Here is a 21,976-nt window from a genome sequence, read left to right on the forward strand (position 1 = left end):
AATGTCATTGCTAAGAATGACCCTTTCAGAAGCCTTTCTGGATGCCTGAGCTTTTCGGATGGACAGCGGCGCTTCATTTCTGCAGTGCCTTCCTTCATGCTGGGCAGTTTCCCAGGTGGTCCTCCTCCTCCCCACCCTTGCTTCCTTATCTGTATTTTCTCTTGTCTCCCCGCCCGCCCCTAGCCCCGTTTCTCCAGCCCCTTCTGCCCTTACCACAGCTTCCACTCTCCCGTGCTGGAGGTGCAAAGTATGAGGATGCTGGTGCTGGATGTGCTCAGAGGACGGCTCGTTCAGCGCCTGAGGTAGCCTCAGTCCATGCTTCCGTGACGTGCTTCCATGCTGCAGTGGCTACCTTTGTGTTCGTGGGACTCAAAAGTCTTGGGAAAGGTGACCAGGAACCTGTGACAGCAACAGATGCTTTCCCAAGTGTGCCATATATTATGCTCTTCAACACAGTTTACTAATCTCTGCCTCAGTTTCTCCATCTGTGAAAGTGATGTAATACTTATCTACCTCCCTTGGATGTTGTGAAGATTAGTATGTGTTGGTAAAGCACTTTTGAAATAAAGAATGATACCAAGCATTTGACATTACTGTTGTCATGGATGTGCTACTATAGAGAGGCTAGGCTGCCCTATAGTGAAAGCCAGAGTGTGCCATCATACCCAGTTTAGACAGTACTAAGAGAAAACTCAAGCCTCCTTACCTAATTTACAAGTACTCTACCAACTGAGTTGCATCCCCAGCCCCATGATTATTTTCTTATGAAAAATTTCAAGATTGCATTTCTTTAAATAGTCCTTTGGTACATTTAGAGTGAGATTCAATTTATAGAAATGTGATTTATGCATATTTTTAAAGAACACAGCTGTTGACTCTCCATTACTCAATACAATTACAGGCTTACAATCTGGTTATTACCTAACAGTGTAGTCTGTTGTCATTAGATAGGAAATGTTTGTGTGGCACCGGAGCCTGGAGCCTCACACATGCTAGGCAGGTGCTCTATCACTGATCCACACCACAGCCCTACATGGAAATGTGTATGGTCACACTCTCCAAACGTCCAGCCTCTGAGGGAAAGGTCAGCATCCTTCTGAATGGACATGATAGGTACCCTATTGCATGTGATCCAGCCCTCTAGTTCTGCTGGCAAAATGTCTGAAACACCACAGTTTGGGTGGGGGCAACCATGTTTATTCACCAAGGGAATGGTACAAGCTCTTCGGACAGAATCCTCGACTACACTTTTAAATGTTTGCTAAGATACTAAATTCTGGTCTGAGATTCCTCTTTTGGAAACTGGGGCTGGTGCACTGCTGGACAGGCCAAGAGGAACCTAGATTTTCTGGGAGGGTACAAAGCTGGAGTTCTGTGCCTTCCTTGCATATATTAAACATACACTCTACCATTAAGCCACACCCTCAGTCTCGATCTAGATTATTTGTTTTTTATGTCATGTGCATTGGTGTTTTGCCTGCATTCATGTCTATGTAAAGGTGTCAGATCCCCTGGAACTGGAGTTACAGACAGTTGTGAGCTGCTGTGTGGGTGCTGGGACTTGAACCCAGGTTATCTGGAAAAGCAGCAGTGCTCTTAACTACTGAACCATCTCTCCAGCCCCTGGATTTAGGTTCTTATCTACAAGTCTCCAAATATTGGAATGTGGGGGAATTAGAAGTTCTGTAGGATTGGGGGGTCAGTTACTCTGGTCACTCAACCACCTAACACTTAGGGAGAAGTGGATCTGCTGTCCTGTGGTCTCCTGAATCTCAGGCTAAAGGAATTGTAGCTACCCAGGGGATGTTATTCCCAAGAAGCCATGCCCAACTGCAGAACAGTCCATATTCTGTTTGTTACTTCTGCTGTCCTTGGCCTATGCAATTGACATGGCTGAGCCCAACGTCAGGAGGCAGAAGTTGATTCCTCCTCAGAAGGTGAATATTTTTGAACAATAATTCAATCTATCACAGTATTACAGCAGAGAGGGAAGCTAGCTAGATACCATGGAGTTGGGATTGTATTATAAACCAAGGAACAGAAAATCTATTTGGAAACTGCATTTCCCACCCCCTCTACTGAAACACCTCTCTCATTCTGTCTTCTCAATTTTTTAGGGAGAGGAGACTGGAAATTGTAATAACAATACAATGTATTTCATTGGATTGTTGGTTTAAGTATATGACACAGATCTCTCTCCTGAAAATGGGGTTATATCCAGAAAGACTCATGGGAAGTAGAAACTATCACAAGTTCCAAGTGCCGTGGGCTCAATGTTACTGTCCACCATTGCTAGCCTAGGACAAGATCAAAAGTCAAAATTTGAAGTACATTTTTATAGAATGGTAGTCACTTTTGCACCATGACAGAGTAAAAACAACAGTAGCAGGAGACTAGAGAAATGGCTCAGTGGTTAAGAGCATGTACTGATCCTACATCAGTTCTCAGGACCCATGTCAGGTAGCTTACCACCGCCTGAAACTCTACCCTCTTCTGACCTCCTCGGGTACTTTGACTCCTATTCACATACCCACAGACAGACAGACGAATACACATAGACATAATTTTAAAAATAAATGAGAAGAAAATGAGTTGAAGTATTGAATCATGCATTGTCTATATATTAGAAAAGTACCTGTCCCATAATAAACCATAAACTTTAGTATATGTTTCCCAAGCTGTATGGGTTCTACATGGAGATTCAAAGATTTGAACTCAAGGGTTCTGACTCCAGACCTCCCACTTTTAAGAATCCTAATACACAGAATTCCTATTTTGGGCATCAGTTCAAATCTCTAGCTTTGCAAAGAGCATTTAACTCCTGGGTATTAGGTGATCACCTATAAATTCCTACTCACGATTGCCATAGTGTTATAGAAGATACTTGTATGGAACAGCCCTGCAGATTGTAAAATCAAAACCAAAAAACAAAACAAAACCCCCACACTTCAATTTTGATTGTGTTCCAAGAGACATCACGATTACCATCACCCACAATGACACTTCATCTTTTTCTTTCCAGCCTCCTCACCCAGGGACACATACTGAACATAATTATCATTCTGTTTCACAGCCTGGCTCTGTGACATCACTCCTGTTAAACCCTCTCCCTAGAGTGCTCCCAGCCTCTCTACACCCCCGATCACCTATGCTGCTGAAAGGTTACCAGTTCTTCAAGGTCACCTGAATACTAGGACACACTCCTGGAACCTGGGCTCTGGTCTCACCTTCACTGGCAGCTCATCTTGTGACTGTGAGCAGGAAAGAGACTAAGCATCTCTTTCATCTTACCAAGGTCCTTGTTGGTAAAATAAGAGTATCAGAGAAGAGGATGTCTGACTCTCATCCCTATGCTCTGGTTAGCTTAATTCTGAAATTAAACTAATCTTTTCAATTTAGTGCATACAACCCAAAATTTCAATTTAGCATTCTCCTTAAAAGACAATGTATACATAAATGGAATTCAAATATTGTGACTCCGTCCCAAGGCTGAAAGCACTATTTGTGAATGTTGCTGATATTAGGATAATGATCTAAATATTCCATATAACTACTACTGTAGCAAGCTTTCTTGGACCTCCAGCCCCCAAGTCATGACACAATGACTTATTAATTATGAATGCTCAGCCTTAGTTTAGGTAGTTTAGGCTTGTTTCTAGCTAGGGTTTTTTTTTGTTTTTTTTTTAACTTAACCCATTTCTATTAATCTACATACTGCCCGAGGCTTATTTACCTCATCTACATACTGTCTATCCTGCTTTGCTGCTTCCTCTGTGTCTGGCTGGCTAGTCCTCAGCTGGCTGGCCCATGGTGGGCTGGTCCCCAGCTGGCTGCCTGACTCCCCTTTTCTCTCTGCCTGCTAGCCCTGCCTATCCCTCCTCTGACTAGCTATTGGCTGTTCAGCTTTTTATTAGACCAATTGGGTGCCCAAGATGAATGCTTTGTGTGCTGTGTGTATGTTATGGAGAAAAGTACTACAACTACTTAGCTCTGTTTATTAACCTGCTTTTAAAAGATCTGCCACGACACAGGAGTCAGAAGCATAGAGGAGCAGAGTCAAGTGAGGTGAAAGGTGTCAGCGGCAGCAAAGGTGGCAAACTAAGGACAGTGACCAAGTCAGAAAATTAGCCAATTAGCTTCGCCTTTAGATCTGTGTTTTCTAGGCATTAATGTGCACGAGAAACCCCTGGACATCTTATTATAGAAGCATGTTTTGATTGAGCGACTCAGATTTTGCATTCCTAATAAACTCCTGGTGAGGATGCTGGACCATGGACCAATAGTTGAGTAGCAAGGACTTAGGCAAGAGTAACTTCCTGTAAGCTAGCTCTCCACGTGGGTTTCAGACCACTCATAGTATTCTAGAATCTGGGGGCAGGGGAGCTTCAATAAATCAAGATATGGGCTCCACCCCAGGTCTGTGGAATCAGGATCTCTGATGACCACACTGGAATCAAGAAGCTTTCATGTTGTTGAAGTAATATTGGAGAACTGCCGCTAACAGGCCATTCCCCATGCTGGGCCGACTCCACCACTTCATGTGCTGCATGAGCTGAGTTTTGAAGGGCTTTTCATAACCTCTATGTACTTGACAGATGAGCAAACGACATCTCCAATCTCGATGTGTTGGACCCCAAAGTTTTCCGATTTCAGGAAATATTCTTTCTTTCTTTATTTTTGTGACTCGTTTACCCACTTTACCAAATCTCTACGTCTTCTCCTCCTATACAAATTTGACATTTTATGTCTAAAACACTTTGCAGAGCAGCTTTCTTGCCATGATGCTTTTGGAGATTTCAATCTAATTTAGCACACTAAGCTGTGGGGTTTATGCTTCATAAGTGTAAAGCTATCCAAAGTCAGAGCCAAAGGACAATCTTTGGTGGAGTAATTAAGAAATAGCTTTTTAATTGTTTCTCTCTCCCCTCTTCCTCCTCCTTTTGTTTTCTAGAGCTAGAGTGTTTTGGACACTATGACACTCTGCCCAAAAGTAAGTACTTCAGCAATACGTACTCAGCATGTACTGCTGGGCTGTGGTGGCACATGCCTTTAGTCCCAGCTCTTGGGAGTCAGAGGAAGGTGGATCTCTGTGAGTTCGAGGCTAGACTGGTCTACAAAGCAAGTTCCAGGACAGCCAGGGCTATTACACAGAGTAACCCTGTCTTGGGGGGAAAAACAAAACAAAACAAAGCATTGTCCCACATGACTACAATCCCATTATCACACCTTGAAACATTAATACTCAATCAATAAATCAGTTAATATGTAACCTACATTCATTTCTCCAGCCATCCTAATGCTTTATACTGCTGTTCGTTTCCTCTGGTCCAATCAAGGTTGAGTGCCTTTGATCATCACCCTCTTTATTTTCTATAAATCAGGGACAAACTTTTCTCTTTCTCTTTGTTTTAATGACATGGTTTTCTTTTCCATTCCAGGTTTTGTAAAGCACTCCACATTCTGGATCTATTTGATTATATCTTCCTTATTAGATTTGGGTCAACATTCTTTGGCAAGAGGACCACATAGATAAATGCCATGCCCTTCTCACTGCACCATTGCGAGAGGTGCATTGGCAGATGGTCCCACACCATTGGTAACTAAATTTGATCACCCAGTGAAGGTGGTGTCTGCCAGAACAATTGTAGAATTATATTCTTTCACTCATGGTTAATGTTACTGGTTGGATGATACTTTAAGACTCTGAATAAGCCTTTCTCCTCATAACCTTTTGCCTAATGGTTTTAGCTTCTTGGAGATTCTCTTTTGAAATAATATTTTATCAATTATTTGAGAGTTTCATACAGCGAATGTTTATTGAATCCACCCCCTTCCCCCAACTCCTTCCATGTGCTACCATGCCTGGTTTGCTCCATTTTTCTTTGCTGAAGATGAGGAGTATATGGGTAGATTCCCTCTGCTCCACACTATGCTAAGAAATGCCCACCGGGGAGAAGAAAACTCCCAATCACATTCTCCTAAGCACCTTGCCCTAGGCTGCTTCTCTGGACATTACTGATTGTGCCCGAATGCTGCTGGGGGAAATTATATGTGTTCTCACCCATTATCAGCAATGACCACTGCACTGTTTTCCCACTCTTCAAATCTGACTCAGAATTTCTGTGCAGCAGAGAGTGGGGCAGCAATCTGGTGGGAAGGGAGGTGCCAGGATATTTGTTATATAAAATGCATATTATAGATGAGTTTTTAAAAGTAACATTTTTATATAAGATGGAGAAATTCAATTGCTCACACTGAAAGACACTGATGAAGACTAAGATATGGCGGCTGAGAGTGGATGGAGATTACAGTGGGATTCAAGCTATGTTAACTACCACTCCTCTCGCCCGCAGCCTTTATCCCTACTCTGCCCTACTCCCCTTTCTTGGAGGAAAGCACAGAAGTCAGAAGTATCCCTGGCATCTAAACACCCTATCTATAAGACAGACCGTGTCAGCCCCCATTTTATCCATCTTCCAACTTGTTCAAAAGAAGGAAGTGTCTGTGTGTACCTTGAATTCTACTTTTCTCTTAAGAATCTTACACAATTGATTATCCCTTTGGCTTTGCTGGATGCCTGCCTCTCCTCCTCTCAACGAATCCCTACCATCATCATTTGGATATTTTACAGTTTCTCCTCTGCCCACGGCCATCTCATGCTTGTTTTTTTCCTGTCACAGTCAAACTGTCTAAATGTTCTGTCTCCATTTCTTACTTTTTATTCATGTGACATTGAACTCTAATCTAGATTCTCCCCATATAAGTGGTTCTTGCTGTGATCCCTGGTGACTTCCAGTGATTGTATCAGTTGGAAACTATTCAGTATTCATATCTGCTTGACCTCTCAGCAGAATTTGACCAGGTGGCTACATCCTACTTCTTGACACACATTTGTTCCTTGGTCACCATGACACTGTTCTTTTCTAACTCTGCTCTGAATTTTCTGAGAGTTCCTATACAGTCCCCTCCACTTGAGTTTCTCAGTAGTAGCACAGACCCTCTTCATTTATATTGTCATTATATCCATTTTCATGATTCCTTTGTACATGTCCAATGCAAATCTCTCTTGCCTGAAGACCTATAAGTCTGATGGCTACTGCATCATTGGTCCCTCAAATTCTAAGTATGCCTAGAGCTAAACCCACCACCCCCTCTCCAAACCTGCGTTTCCTCCAGGGCTGGCTGTTTTATAAATACTACTGAACAATCACTTGACAGTTACCCTCCCGCTCCTCCTCCATAGAATCTGTCACCGAATTCTATTGCTTTTATCTGCAATGTCTGCTTAGTTCTTTCACCTCTCCCATCTTCCGTACTCCAAGCTGTCGTCACCACTCACCTGGGCCATCACAGGAGCCACCCTCCAGTTTTTCGGCAGGTATCCATTCCACACACTGCAGACCAAGTGACTGCTTTAGTAGCGTCACTGAAATGTATGTGGTGCTGCAGCTTGAATGGAGGGCCCCACCTGTGCCAGGAAAGCGCTCCACTGCTCTGTTCCTTTCCTCCTCCACTGGTATTCACACAACTCACAGTTTTATTGGTGAAATTATTAAGGCCACTCCACGTAGTTAAAAGGGAGGTTTATTTTGTGGGGTAACGTACAAATGAAGGGATAGGTTTTAGGGTCTGGCAAAGGTATAGCGCAGTCCGGCGGTGTTCTCTGGAGAACTCTGCTCAGTCTACCTCCAGCGTCCAGGGTCCTGGAACCAAGAGAGAGACCTCCTCTTGATCCTTGGTCTTCCGCTTCCTCCTCCGCCCTGCCTTGTGGGCGTGACCATTACCGAAGCCTCAGTGGGGGTTGGAACTTCCAGGCCAATGCTGGGATGGCTATCCACTACAGTTTACTCCTTTAGCCAAGTGATCTTTTCCAAAATGAACGTGAGCAGGTGATTCTCTCTCTTTCTCTCCTCTCTCTCTCTCCCTCGTGCATGTGTTAAGGTTTCACTATGTGATCCAAGCTGCCCTAATCACTGTATAGCCCAAGATGGTCTCAATGGTCCCTCCTGTCTCATTCTCCCACATATTGGAATTACAGGCATGAACCATCACTCCCAGACGCTTGCTTAGAATCTAAAAATCAAGCCTAAATGCTTAGACGGACTTAGAAGGCCTGTAGGGTCTGCCACTTCTTTTTGTAGTCTCCAGCTTCATTCTGTGTCATTCACTCTCTAGACTTTGGGGTGCATCTGCCTTTTGTTCCTTCTTTTAAATGGTCAGATAAAGTCATGAGTTTATTGTGTATGATATGATGTTTGAAAACATGTTTCACAAAACATGTGGTGGCATGGTCAAATCTAGCTAATTAATACATGTACTAGCATAAGATTGCCATTGGGGGGACAAACATATTTAGCATTCTTTCCGTTTTTGTTTTTTTTTTTTCAAGAATACAATACCATGATACACCTGAGGCACTGCCCAGTGTTCAATCTCCAGCACCACACACAGAGAGAGAGACACAGACACACACACACAGACAGAGACAGACAGAGATAGAGATAGAGAGAGACAGAGATAGAGAGATGGGGACAGACACACAGAGACACAGAGAGAATCATTAGCTGTAGTGACCATAGTATATGACAGACCTCTTGAGTTTATTTTTCCTATCTAACCGTAATTGTATATCCTTAAGTGGCATGCCCTACTCCCTAGTCACCCCAGTCTCTATACTTGCTACTTGTATGAGCTCAACATTTTGACTTCACATATGGGTGAGATATTACATTTGTTTGCCTCTGTCTCTTAAATTTGCCATAGTCTAGACTTCATTTCCACCTTTTGGATTTTCTTCATAGGATAATCTCTCTTCTCTCCCTCCCTCTAACTCTCCATTAGTCTCTCAGTCTCAGTTGAAATGCCACTTTGGGGGAAGGTTTCCATCACACCTCTGACTCTGGTACCTAAGGGGTCGGATGGTTTGTTTCTCAGTCCTTTGCACCTGTGACGATTTAAAGCTTGACTCCTCTTCCAGGCTACAGGACCGGGACTGTGTCCATCTGTCTTCCAGGCTACAGGACAGGGACTGTGTCCGTCTGTCTTCCAGGCTACAGGATGGGGACTGTGTCTGTCTTGTCCACCTCTTGGTGTCTTTCCTGCCTGACATGTAATGGGCCAGTTCTAAGGATGAATGCAGCTTCTGTCACCATGCTTCCTGCCCTGATCCTGCTCTCACATTGCTGAAGTCATGCCAAAGTTGATCGATGTCCTGTCACTGTTTTCTGGGCTGAGAGGAATAGTCCAGAGTGTGGTCTTGCTTTTTCACCCTTGCATCTCTCTTAATTGGGAATCCAGGCTGTTAAGTCCAACGGTATTGACCTTGCAGCCAACCCCCTAGGCCATTAGATTTTAGGTAGCAATTTTCAACTAGGAGCTAAGTCGAATTTTAAATCTCCTGAGTGCATTCACTCTCACATGTGCAGTACAAGATAGGGTTTATATGTTTATGTATGCACAAGTGCACGTGTACATGTATGAGCATGGAGCTCAACTGTAGTACTCAAGTACGCATGCATACTCTTCTCAGAGGCAGCCCTATATATACTCATTCCTTACATATGTACATACAGAGTAAAATGGCATATGCTTGGCACTTATGCATATGTACAGAAGCAAGCCGATATACTTCTTACATATGTATGCACACAGGCAAATGACATATGCTCAATACATAAGTATACATACAGTGGCAAGCTGACATACTTAAACACATTCCGTGGCAAAACAGTTAGGTGCCTCTGATTCACTCTAGTTCCAAGCTCCTTGATGTCTCTTTCAGGATTCTGAGCTCAGTAGATGCTCTTCCCATTTGTTCCTAGACTTTGGATAGAAATTAATCTCTGTTTATCTGTCTGTCTGTGTCCTTCCCTCCCTAACCCCCTTCCCGTGTGTGTGTGTGTGTGTGTGTGTGTGTGTGTGTGTGTGTGTGTGTGTATAATCATGCTATATATCCTGGGTTGACCTTGAATTCACTAAGTAGCCCAGGCTGGCTTGGAATTCTCTCCTCCAGCTTTTGTCTCTCACTCACGGGGTTTTACACGTGTGTACCACCCCGCTCAGCTCTCGTCTTTCTCCCTGACCCACCTGGCTATTTGTCATTTCCTAACAGCTTGGCTGCCTCTGCTGGTCACCAGACTGCCCTCTCACATATTTCTCCAGTAGGCGACCAGCCCAGAAGAGCTCTCTTGACTGTTAACTCTTTGGGGTTTGATTCAGACTGTCGGCTATAAAGTAGGACAGACCAGGTCCTCACCGGGCTTGGTACAGTGTAAACTTGGGCGAATTATTTACCTTTTTCAACCCATTTTCTCATCTCTAGCATGGAGGGTAGCAGCAGGGCCTTGCTTGGGTTTTATGTCGTACTACATAAGATAGTGCACACAGAGCTCTTAGCTCAAGTTGTCACAGCTAATGGTAATTGCCACTAGCAGTTACCAGCATACATCGGGCGTTACTGTGCCACTCTACTTCTAGCAATTATTTGCTGAGTATGTGTGATGCACGGAGCATCGTTCTAGGCACTTTGCACATATCCACTCATTTTATCCTTAGCACAGCCCCATGAAATAGGAATGGAACTGACTCCGAACAGCTAGTTAAGCCTTCCCAGGGTAGAGGACTAGCAGAGCTAAGAACAAACTCAGATGGCTTGGATCCACAGTGTACAATCTTAATCACCACATTAAAACTCCTGCTTCCACTTATGATTGTCTTTTCTAGAAAAGCCATTTTTTTTTTTTTTTGGCAAAATTCTTCATGAGCTAAAACCATTGGAGAACTGTTTGAATCACAGCTGAAATTTTCTGTTTGCTGAAAGATCTAGAAATAAAAAAAAACAACCCTCAATTCTGTATTTAGAGAGATGCTAAACAATTGAATGACAAGAAGGCCTGTTGGACAACTGGATGTCTCCTCCCTCTGCCCACTCACGGGGCCTGTTGGGGTGACAAGGCTTTCAGGCTAGCAGGGTTACAGTGGGGAGGCTGATCTCCTTCATGAGGAGCTAGACGAGATGTCTGCAAATGCCTCCCTGGCTCCCGTCTCTGTCTACATAATTGAGGCTCATTAGAGGGATGTGGGTAACGATAATAGCACCTTCCATTGGAGTCTGTACCCGTGTATTCAAAAGTTTCTCTGCATCATGCAATCAAAGAATCCTAACAAAATCTTTCAACATACTTGTAGTGTGCCAAGGAGGGCTTGTGCATACCCTTTGGTGGCTATAGTTTACAATTTAAAAGCAGATTGATTCTGGGGCTCCAGCTCAGGGCCTTGAACATGTTAGGCATGTGCTCTACCACTGAGCTACATATTCAGCTCTTAGTTCCAGTCTTATTTTTTTTTAAAGATTAATTTTACATATCAGTGGAGCTTCATTTAATATTTCCAAGAATACAGAGTGTATTAGTCATAGCCAGCCACTCTCTTTGACCCTCCCCTGACCCTTGCTTCCTCCTCCATCTCTAATTATCACTATTCTACTTATAGGTTCATGTGTTTAAGCATGCAAATATGGGAGGACATGCGAGGCACCTTTCCTGTGTCCTGCTTATTTCTCTTACCATTTTGTCCTCCAGTTCCGACTGTTTGTTGCAAGCAAAGGGTTTCATTTGTCTTTAAGGCTACATTATTATTATATCCATTCTATCCGTAATAACAACAACACATACATGTTTTGAACACGTATGTTTCCTTTAGCCATTCATGTGATGGGCACCTAAGTTGACATTATTTAGTTATTGCGAGGAGTCTGGTTGACATCTTGAAAGTGCCAATCTTTACTCCATCTTGTATCAGACAACGATGCTCTCCTCCTCCTAGTGAGTAGTCTGGTGGGGCCTTGGGGTGGAAGGGACCAGATGACTCTAACTTACTGTTGTAGTCTCAGGTACTTAATGCTGTGGGTGTCACTCTGTGTAAATAAAGTTCTGATTGGCCAATGGCCAGGCAGGAAGTATAGGCGGGACAAGAGAGAAGAGAATTCTGGGAGGTGGAAGGCTAGGGTGGAGAGATACTGCCAGCCACTGCCATGACAAGGAAAATGTAAGGTAATGGTAAGCCACGAGCCACGTGGCAAAGTATAGATTAACAGAAATGGGTTAAGATAGAAGAAGTAGATACCAAGAAGCCTGCCACGGCCATACAGTTTGTAAACAATATCAGTCTCTGTGTGCTTACTTGGTTGGGTCTGAGTGACTGTGGGACTGGCGGGTGAGAGAGATTTGTCCTGACTGTGGGCCAGGCAGGAAAACTCTGACAACTTAACCTCCTTAGGACTTTGCTTCCTCGTCTATGAAATGAAAATAACCCTGACGAGGTAGTAGGAGGGCCAGTGACAACAATACACGGTGCCTGACATTATCTGGGGTGTAGCGTCTTCAGTGAGCTGTAGTTATCACCATTTCTTCAGCCAACGGTTTTCGTCTTCTATTTTTATTAGTATGTGGTGTTTCCCACTTGACTCTAAAAGCAGTGACTGGTTTTTCACCGCTGTTTCTCTGCACCCAGAGCAGTGCCTAAACCATCGTCAGTGTTCAGGAAATACCCGTTGAGTCAAGGACTATTCAACAGTGGCTGACGTTCTAGTTCTAACAGACTCTTTGTTTAACTGGAACCTTCCTCTTTAGCTGGCTCCTCCACTCTCCTTTTCATAGCATTTGTTAGTAATGCTGAAATTTTATTTTTATACTTTATGTTAACTGTGCTGTCAATACTTGACCCTAAACTTCCTAAGGACAGGGACAATGGATTCCCAGGGACTGGGAGACTTTTGGTCCTGAATTGCTAAATGAATATTTTTTTCTCTTTCCACATTTTAAAAGATCCCCCACCCTTTCTCTAGGAAGTGGGGTCTAGACTCTCAAATTGGGTTAGATGCCAATCTCAGGCTGTTCCCATGTTCCTCCATAAATAACCCCTCTCCCTGTTTCTGGCTCAAGCATTGTGGCTGTCTCCTTCCAGGGCCAATTAGTCAGCCCCAAGGTGTCTCATTACGTTTATCAGGACTTCATTATACAGCTAGACCAGCCAGCAGGCGGTCCAGCAAAGCCAGGATTTTGGCAGGGCTGGGAGTCTGGAATAGGATTTGCCATTTCCTCCGTCCTCACCCTGGCCACATTTATATTTAGTATTTATCACATTGTGTTGTAACTGTTAATTTTCAGGCGTCTCCCCGCCCCCACACAGCAAGGGCAGGAAGGATTATCTCGTGCCCCCAGAGGCTGCTGTGGTGCCTAGCCTGCAAGGAGTGCTCACAAAGGTTTCCTAAAGAAATGACTGCTCTCCAGGAGTCACGCTTCATTACTGAGGACAGAAACCAACTCAGGGAGAAGGCACTGCCTCTGGCATGAACAACAACAACACAAAAACCCCGAGTCCCCACCCCCAGCCTTTTTAAGTTAGTTTGAGTTTATTACGTGGAGCTGAAAACATTCTTTTAAAAACATAACAATGCTATTCAATCATAGGATCCCTGATAGGTATTGGTTAAAAAATATCCACTCCACATTCATCTGGACTCCTTCTGTACTTTTTTTTTTTTGTGTACGTGTATGTGTGTGTGTGTGTGTGTGTGTGAGTGACTGTGGCATGTGCCCATGGAAGGTAGAAGATATAAGTCCAGCTCTGTCACTCTGTGCCTTATTTCCTTGAGACAGGGCCTCTCACTGAACCACTACATGGCACGTCTGGTTGGCCTGGGATTACAGAAATGCACCTGTCTCTGCCCTTAACACTGGTGTTAGAGGCACCTATCACCACTCCTGGCCTTTACCTGGTGCTGGGGATCTGAACTTAGGTCGTCCTCACGCTTGTACAGCAAGAACTCTTCCTCACTGAGCCACCTTCTCAGATTTCCACCTTAGTTTTTGAGACGGGGTCTTTCTTTGAACCTAGAGCTTGCCCTTCAGGGCTGCAAGCCTTGGGGTTCCTCCTGCCTCCACCCACCCCCAGCCCCGGGGCTACAAGGACACACTATCACACTCATTTGTGTGTGTGTGTGTGTGTGTGTGTGTGTACTTGTGTCTGAAGCAGGTCTTTATGCTCACACTGCAAGCACTTTTTACCCACTGTCATCTAGATTTGGATTTCTGTCTGGGAGTGGCTTTAGCTGGTGGGATGTTATCAGATGTGGTCAAGCAGCAGGAGGGAACGGCTTGCACAACCTTCCACTCTAAGAAGTGCTCTGCTCCATTCCAGCACTGCTGGATTTGCAGCTGAAGCAGAGCCAGCCAGCCAGCAATCCTAGCCCAACCCCTCTAAGACTTAGGAAAGATTCTTGTCTCAGGATGCTGAAATTTTATGGTTGTTTGGTAAGGAGGAGTAATGGCTGATTGATCAAGGTTAGGTCAGGGGTTTCTAACCTTGGCAGAACATCTGAGTTATTTAGAGAATTTGAAAAGAAATAGATACTAAAACTTCCTCCAGATTGTCTGGAGTGTTATTCAGAAACCTATACTCCCTTTATCTCTCTGGGTGGATTTTTACACAGCAGTCCCACATCCTTTTGTTATCTGTTATTTGGGAATCACAGATACTAATGGGACCTCTAAAAAATCACAAATACTATGTAACCTCTAAAATCCTTTTCCTCCTTTGACCACACAATAAAAAGAGAAACCCTTCCTCCCCAGAATAGAGTCCTCTCTCAGAATCTTTTTCAATGTGAACTGTTATGATTATATATATTTAAAACAACATGAACACTTTGGAGAAATCGTGCTGACTTTTCCTTACCTCATCTGGAGAAAGATGCAGATGGGACTGTGATGACCCAGGGTTATTTGCTTTCAGTCTGAACTATGGTTGTGTCCTCTTGGTATTTTTGCCTGGGCCATGATCAGCAGGCAGAGGGAAATTTAAGGCAGGAGACTAGAGCTGGGAACATGAACACACTGTTCATGGCAGAAGCATCCATGAAGTCAAGCTTAGCAGCGAGTCTGCTGGGAGACTGGACTTAAAAGGAGGCCTCTGCTGAAACTGAGCAGGAAGGGGCTGGGGTCACTCTTCATTCAGGACACTAGAAAGTGCTAGGCAACAGTTCAGAGGCTTGAGGCAAACCACAGAGGAATGTTAGAGATGCAGGTTTATTTAGATTAAAAAGCACAACAGAAGTAGAACTTAAAAGCAAATAGTTTTAAAAATTATGATAACAAAATTTTTTATTGAAAAAAGTTCAACAGAAAAAAAAAAGGACAAGTACCTATTACCCACAATCCTCTTTTCCAGAGTCAGTGGTGATGTAATGGAGTATAGCAGCCTTGACCTTCCTCTGGACTGGTACAGAAAAACAAGACCTTCTTTTCTCTTTTTCTTTTTTTAAGATTATTTATTAACGTGTGCCTGTATGAGTTTATGTGCTTCAGGTCCCCGGAACTGGAGTCAGACAGTTGGGAGTCACCTGATGTGGGTGCTGGGAACCAAACCCAGGTCCTCTGCAAGAGCAGGGCGCACTTGACCTCGGAACCATGTTTCCAGTCCCCAGGATTTTCCTATGCACACTCATTAGTATCCCCTTTTCTATCCCATTAAACATTAACCCAGTCATCATCAAAAACTGTACTCAGTGCCTACAAAGACAATCATACTTCAGGTCTCACTATTGCTCACTGGGGCTGTGTTTTACCATTACATAAAGTCTGTAATGAACGTCTTCATTGATTCATCATTGCGTCCTGTAAAACCATCTTTAAAGCATATATTCCAATATTTGTATTATGAGGAAAACACATTTAAAGCCCCCCCTTAGGTTGCCCTCCCTCCAAAATGTATTCACGAATAGTACTAAGTCTGTCAATTTTTAACTCTTAATACTCAAAGGGGATTTTTTTTTTGGTGGTTTAACTCTTTCCCTCTATTTTTAGTGACTTTACATCTTTTGTTTTTCGAGACAGGCTTTCTCTGTGTAACAGTGCTACCTGACCAGGATGCCCTCAAACTCAGAGATCTGCCAGCCTCTGCTGGGATTAAAGGCATGTACCACCACAGCTGACTTTAAATCATTTTAAAAAATAAATTTATCTGTTTGCAATGTACATAGGTGTTTTGCTTGCACGAATGTCTGTACCACGTGCCTACACAGCCCTTTGAGGCCAGAAGAGGGCCTAGGATCCCCTGGAACTGTAGTTATAGAGGGTTGTGAGCTGCTGTGTGGGTTCTGGGAAGCCAACCTGGGGCCTCGACAAGAGCAGCCAATGCTCTCAACTGCGGAGCCCTCTCTCTCCACTCTCAAACCCTTCTCAAATATTCATTGTCTGCACTTCTCCTGTTTGTCAGCTTTCTCTTCTGGACTTTCATATTCAGTATTTGTCTTATATTTAGATTGTAGTTATCCTAGAGTGGCTTTTTTTTTCATGTTTCTTAATTTTACAATGAGATTCTAAAATTCCTTCTGAAGTGGGTAACGTAATAGACTGAAAAAAGGCAGAAAATTTCCAAGAATTCAGCCTGTGATCTTACTGCCTGTGTTTTAAGTTATCACCTAGCAAGAGGAGGCAGGACCGCAAAGCACTCACTGGGCCAGGGCGCCAGATCGCTGGGAGACTCTTGGTCTCAAGTTCCTCATCTGGGAAAGATCAGAATGAAAACTCCTTTGTAAGGCTGTGAAAAAGAACTGGAGAGAAAGCAGGCTAAGAGCTTCCTCTAGGCCTTGGATATAGCAAATCCGCTCTAAATCTTTGCTATTATGTGTGGAAAGGGTAAGGCACTTTTAAGATTCAGCCAGGGGATGTAGTTATCCAGGAACCGGGTGGTCCGGTGAGTCCTGGGGATTAAGCCATTCCCCTGGAGAAGTGCACAGCTGGAGTGAGAACTCGGGTACCAATCCAGATCCTGCCCATTTCTTGGGATGTGACTGACCTTGGACAAGTCACCTTTGCCTTTACCTCCACCTGGAAAACACACGAAAGACCACCTGAGCTCGTGCAGAGTGAGAAGGCGCGTGGGAAAGGCTCACAAAGGGCTTCTGAGACTCGGGTCCCGGAGCGCTCTCGGCGGGGATCCTCGGCACCGCCCGGCCAGCCCAGCCGGAGGGATCGGCGACCCCGGCCCGCGCCCCCGCCCGCCTCAGGAACAATGGCTCCCCGGGAGGGGCGGAGCTCGGCGCCGGGGGTGTGCGCGGGGCGGGGTCGCCGCTCCCTCCCCGCCCGCGGCTCCGTCACGCGCCCCTCACCGGGCGGGCCGGGGTCTTTGTGACGCGGCGGCGACGGCCGCGCGGACACAAAGGGAAGGCTAGCCTGCGAGCGAGAGGCTGTGCCCGTCCCCGCCCCGCGCCCCCCCGCGCGCGCCCCAGCTCCGTGTCCCCCACGCGGCGCGCTCCCTGCCCTCGCGCGCCCGCGCCCCTCGCCCGCGCCGGGGGCCCCCCAGCGAGGCCGTCCGGAGCGCGGAGGGACGGGGCCTGGCGGGGATGCTGCGGGGCTGCCCCGGGCGGCAGCGCGGCTGCTAGGAGGCGGCGCGGGGCCGGTGCGCCCGGCCTGCCGCTCCCTGCGCTCCCCCGCCGTGCGGCCGCGGCAGCATGGGCGCCCAGGCGCCGCTCCGGTTACCGGCCGCGCCCCCGCTCGCCGTCTGCGGCTACACGTCGGTGCTTCTGCTCTTCGCCTTCTGCCTGCCCGAGAGCCGCGCGTCCAACCAGCCCGCGGGCGGTGGCGGGGACTGTCCCGGAGGCAGAGGCAAGAGCATCAACTGCTCAGGTAGGAGCGGCGGGCGCCCGCCCCTGGGGCTCCTCCCTTTCGCCGCTCTGGGCCGCGGGGAGGACCCGGTGTGGATCTGCGTGCTGGGAAGTCCCGGGAGCCGGGCTGAGGGCAGGGCGCGAGTTCGTGGTGCGGGCTTGGGGATGGGGAGTGGCCGTGCGTGAGTCCGTGGGTGTCGAGTGGCCGGGCGAGGGCGGCCCTGCGGCGTGGTGAGCAGGTGAGGCTCCGCCAGGCGGAGCAGTGATCGTGGGTGTGCTCGTGGAAGCGCGTGTTAAGTGTTGTGAAGCCTCGAGGGAGGGAGGACGACCAGGCTTCAAGGGGAGTGTGTGTGTGTGTGTGTGTGTGTGTGTGTGTGTGTGTGTGTGTGTGTGTATGACGGTGATGATCTGGCGGACTGAGGATAAGGCCTGAGGACTGACCATGTGTTGGGTGGGTGGGTGGGTGGGGGTTCTTCCTTAGGGCACCCGGGGTCTCCGAGAGGTCATATGGGTAAAAGGAAGGAGTGCTTATGTTTGTCCTTTGGGTTCAGGGATGCAGTGGGGCTTGCGTTGTCCACTGTCCACTGTGAATCTGGGCAGTAGGGAGTCCCAGGAGGACCCAGGAAGTGTTTTGTATGTTGTGTATGGACAAAGCCTGGGGCTCAGATATCCACTCTGGAGTATGTATTTAGGAGGGCGAGAGTCCAGTAGTGAACCCAGTTTGACAGAGGGAGGGAGCTAGGGAGTCATCTTGTGTGGGATTTGGGTATGAAAGGTAATTAGGTCTCAGAGAGTGCCCTGTGTTGCTAGTGTAACCCCGGGTTAATTAAAGTGGTGTAGAAAGAGAGAGTGGTGCTGTGTGTGTTTTGCAGGACGACCTGGAGATTGGCAGCCAGGGGAGCCAGGGAGTGAGTGACCTCTCCCCTCTCTCCAAGGCTGCCTGCCCTCCCACAGCTGTTGGAAACAAAGAGCTTGCTGGGGTATTAATGGATGACACAGGGGAGGAGGGGGCCGGCCAATAAAAGTTCCCCCATCCTTTCTGAAGGAGTCCCAGAGGAGCCAGGAGATTCAGGCCCTGGGGCAAGGAGAGACTTCCAGGTTCTCTTTGGGGGAGGGTAGGTCCTCCCGCTGCTGGCCCAGCGGACCTAGTAAGCCTGCCCCTGCTCACTTGGGCTTTCATCTTTATCAGCCCAGCACTTGTTCTTTTAACTAGGGTTGAAGTGGGGAGGAGAGTGCACCTGAGAGCCACTGTGAGCCTGCCTGCCAGACAGCCTTGTCTCTGGTCCCTGGGGGTGCTTGAAGGGGCTTTGTTTATGGGACAGTGATGTATCGACCAGAGGGTTTATGCTGGCCTGCTGTTTAGGTTTTTTTTTTTTAAGGAGGGGGAAAGCCCAAACACCAAACACCTTTTTAGTAATTTTCACTTGGTAAGTTTTATGAGGGGGGAGGGGTTTGAGAACTGTTAACAATGGCATATCCATTAAAAGCATTTCCACTCATAAAATCTCTTCTATTTTTCTAATAGCAATTGGGATGAGATAATGCTTTATAGCAATCATCAGTCTTTATCTAAGAATATAAGCTGTTTGTATATCAGAGTGGCTTTTTTGAGGCAGCAAATAATGGTTATCATTTGTAGGTGATCACACTGTGTCAAAATATTTTACTTGTGGTGTGTTACGGTTATTTGTGTGTATGTTGTGGGGGAGGGTGTTGAGTAACCTCATTTGTCCTTAGCAAATATTTGCATAGTATTTGTTGATGGGTGTTTTTGTGTGCTCTTTCTGATTCTTTAGTGCATAGGTATGTGTTCAGAAAGGGCATAGGGGACTGGACACCAACATGGTGGGGAAAAGGAGGCTCATCTGAAGGCCATAGCCATTGTTGCATAGCTCTAATTTGGGGAAAATTGCTTGATTTTTTCTTAGTTTCTTCTATTAAAACAGACTTGGATTTAATAGCTTCCTCTAGGAATGTTTGCCACTGATATAAATGCAAATAAATTAGACTGTTCAAATGTTTTCATGGGATAATGTATACTTTAGTAATAATTCTAGATCTAAAACTAGTTTAAATGATATATGCAGATTCTTTTTTATGAATATTTTATTTCTATTTTATATGTTTTACCTGCATGTGTGTACATTACGTGAGTGCAGAGCCTGCAGAAGCCAGAAGAGGGCAGGAGAAGATGATTCCCCGTAACTGAGCTATGCACCATGTGGGTGCTGGGAACTGAACTCAGGTCATCTGGAGGAGCAACAAGTTCTCCTAATGTCTGGGCCATCTCTCCAGTACATATTGGCAGATTTTTGTTACAACTCTGTGGGGTGAAGAGAAGATTCACAAGGGAAATGCACATGTTAGTTGACAAATTTGAGAACTGTAGCAATCTAGTTTGGGCACACTATACATAAGTGTTAATACAGCTTGAGATTGCACACCCTGCTGTTATCATGTAAACTGAAGTTAACCCAGGGTGTATTTGAGCCTTAAAATCTGAATACTGGCCTTGACTCCCTGTGGTTTGTCTTTGGTCCATTACTTCAGACTTATGTAATCTTTAATGGAGTCTCAGTCTGTCAGGCTGTGTGTGCTGTGTTACTCAGAGCTTTGTGGCATTTGTAAATATGAAGATGAGGCTATGTTTTTTTTTTATTAATAGAAGTTATATAGATTATGGGAAGGATGGGATCCTGCAGGGTTTTACTGGAAGTTTGTTGAGTGTTAGTTAACCCGACTTTCAAGCTGTGCATCCCCTTTGTTGAGTTTAACAGATTTTCAAGCTTTTGGTGTTCAACATTTTCCATCTTGCTAGACTGTGCCATTTTCATTTTCCCATCCTAGTGGAGAAGCAAATGCCCTATAGATAGAGCATGCTTTCATAAGGAGTTTAAGCCCCCCCCCCCCCCCCCCCACCTATTCTAGAAAATTCCAGCATCTGGGTCACAAGTTTACCCATAGACCATTTTCTGTATCTGTGTGACCCTCCCCCTTTCTTTTGTAAACGGAGGGTGTGTTCTCTAATTTCTGGTCTTCTGGCTCCTTATCAAGATAGTGTAAATATTTAGCAGTATTTTTTTAAAGCATGGTCTGAAAGTTTTTCTCAGTATAACTGAGCCTGATTGGTTTGCCCAGGAAGTGTATTTTTGGTGGCCTCTGTGTTGTGCGGCTGTTCAGGGTGCATGCCACCTACTTTAGGTGTTCCCCCCTTCCTCAGAGTCCTAAGCTCAGCTTGGAGAGCATGCTCCTTTAAGGCAGCCTGTGCGGTCCTGGGAGCATCTTCCCTAAGCTGCAAGCCTTTGCCTGGCTCATCTGTGTGAGCTCTTTTTATGAGTCCCTGCACAGTGCTCCACTCGCTCTGGACTTTAGGCTTTAGTGTTTTGTTTTGTTTTTCTTTGATCTTACATCTTTTTATTTATAGTTACCCTTTAAACATCTACTTTATGAGGAAGCTCTCTGTTTATCCAAAGAGAAAAATTGTAGTAGCCATTATGTGACATTTGTGAAGATGAACTTAAGCTCAAGAGACTAGATAACCTTAGATAACATTTCCCCCAACTCGTAATAGGAGCGGGCGGTCCTTTTTGGCTTTGGGGGCTTTCTGGGTATTTGGGAGGACAAATGAGGCTGAGTACATGAAACATTGCTAGATCAGGGAGTGCGGTTAAAGAGGGAGAAAGCACAGACCCTACAAGTGGTGTTCAGTGATACACAGAAGACAGAGAATGTGAACTGGGTTTAAAAAATGTCAGGAAAGTTAGAGGTGGGTCCTTTAGATGGTATGTGGTGGTAAGTGTCAGGTTAACAGAAGAGCCTCGTCAGTGGTCATTCAGAATTCTGGAGCACAGACAATGAGTTTTCTAGTTAGTGTACTGTTTGAGGTCTCTGATATGTAAAATATGGTTATTAATTAATTAATTAATTAATTATTAATTTACTTAGTGAACCTTGAGTGAGTCTGGGTAGTTTACATACCAGATATTAAGGGAAGTATATAAGAGGCTACCCCTACCCTCAGAGTAGTTAGAGTAGGGGTGATGATCCTTTTACAAAACAGGTACTGGAAATTCCTACCTAGTACAACTGGATCTACCTCTCCCCCTGTCAATAAGCATTTATTGACTACTAACACTAATTAGAATAAAAAAAAGTACCGTAAGAATAGTATAGTAACAAAATCACCACTAATTCTGTAACATTTCTTCATCCTGAAAAGAAACCTCCTGCGGTTGACAGCCATCCCCTCTCCCGAGCCACTGGCTGCGACCAGTCTGTTGGGTCACTGTGGATTTGCTTATTCTGGACATA

At 45.4% G+C, this 21,976-nt stretch overlaps 1 protein-coding gene across 1 annotated transcript in view; it reads left to right on the top strand.

The window, feature by feature from the left end:
* The first annotated feature begins 17,094 nt into the window (after nucleotides 1–17,094).
* Nucleotides 17,095–21,976, top strand: part of Tmeff1 (transmembrane protein with EGF like and two follistatin like domains 1) — an 83,451-nt gene continuing 78,569 nt past the window's right edge. Inside the window, exon 1 of the mRNA XM_036177252.1 lies at nucleotides 17,095–17,687. Within this exon, the coding sequence (XP_036033145.1) occupies nucleotides 17,513–17,687 (175 nt within the window). The 5' untranslated portion in view covers nucleotides 17,095–17,512. The remainder of the gene's footprint in view (nucleotides 17,688–21,976) is intronic.

Source organism: Onychomys torridus, chromosome 2 (genome assembly GCF_903995425.1).
Source record: "Onychomys torridus chromosome 2, mOncTor1.1, whole genome shotgun sequence".
NCBI classification, from domain to species: domain Eukaryota; kingdom Metazoa; phylum Chordata; class Mammalia; order Rodentia; family Cricetidae; genus Onychomys; species Onychomys torridus.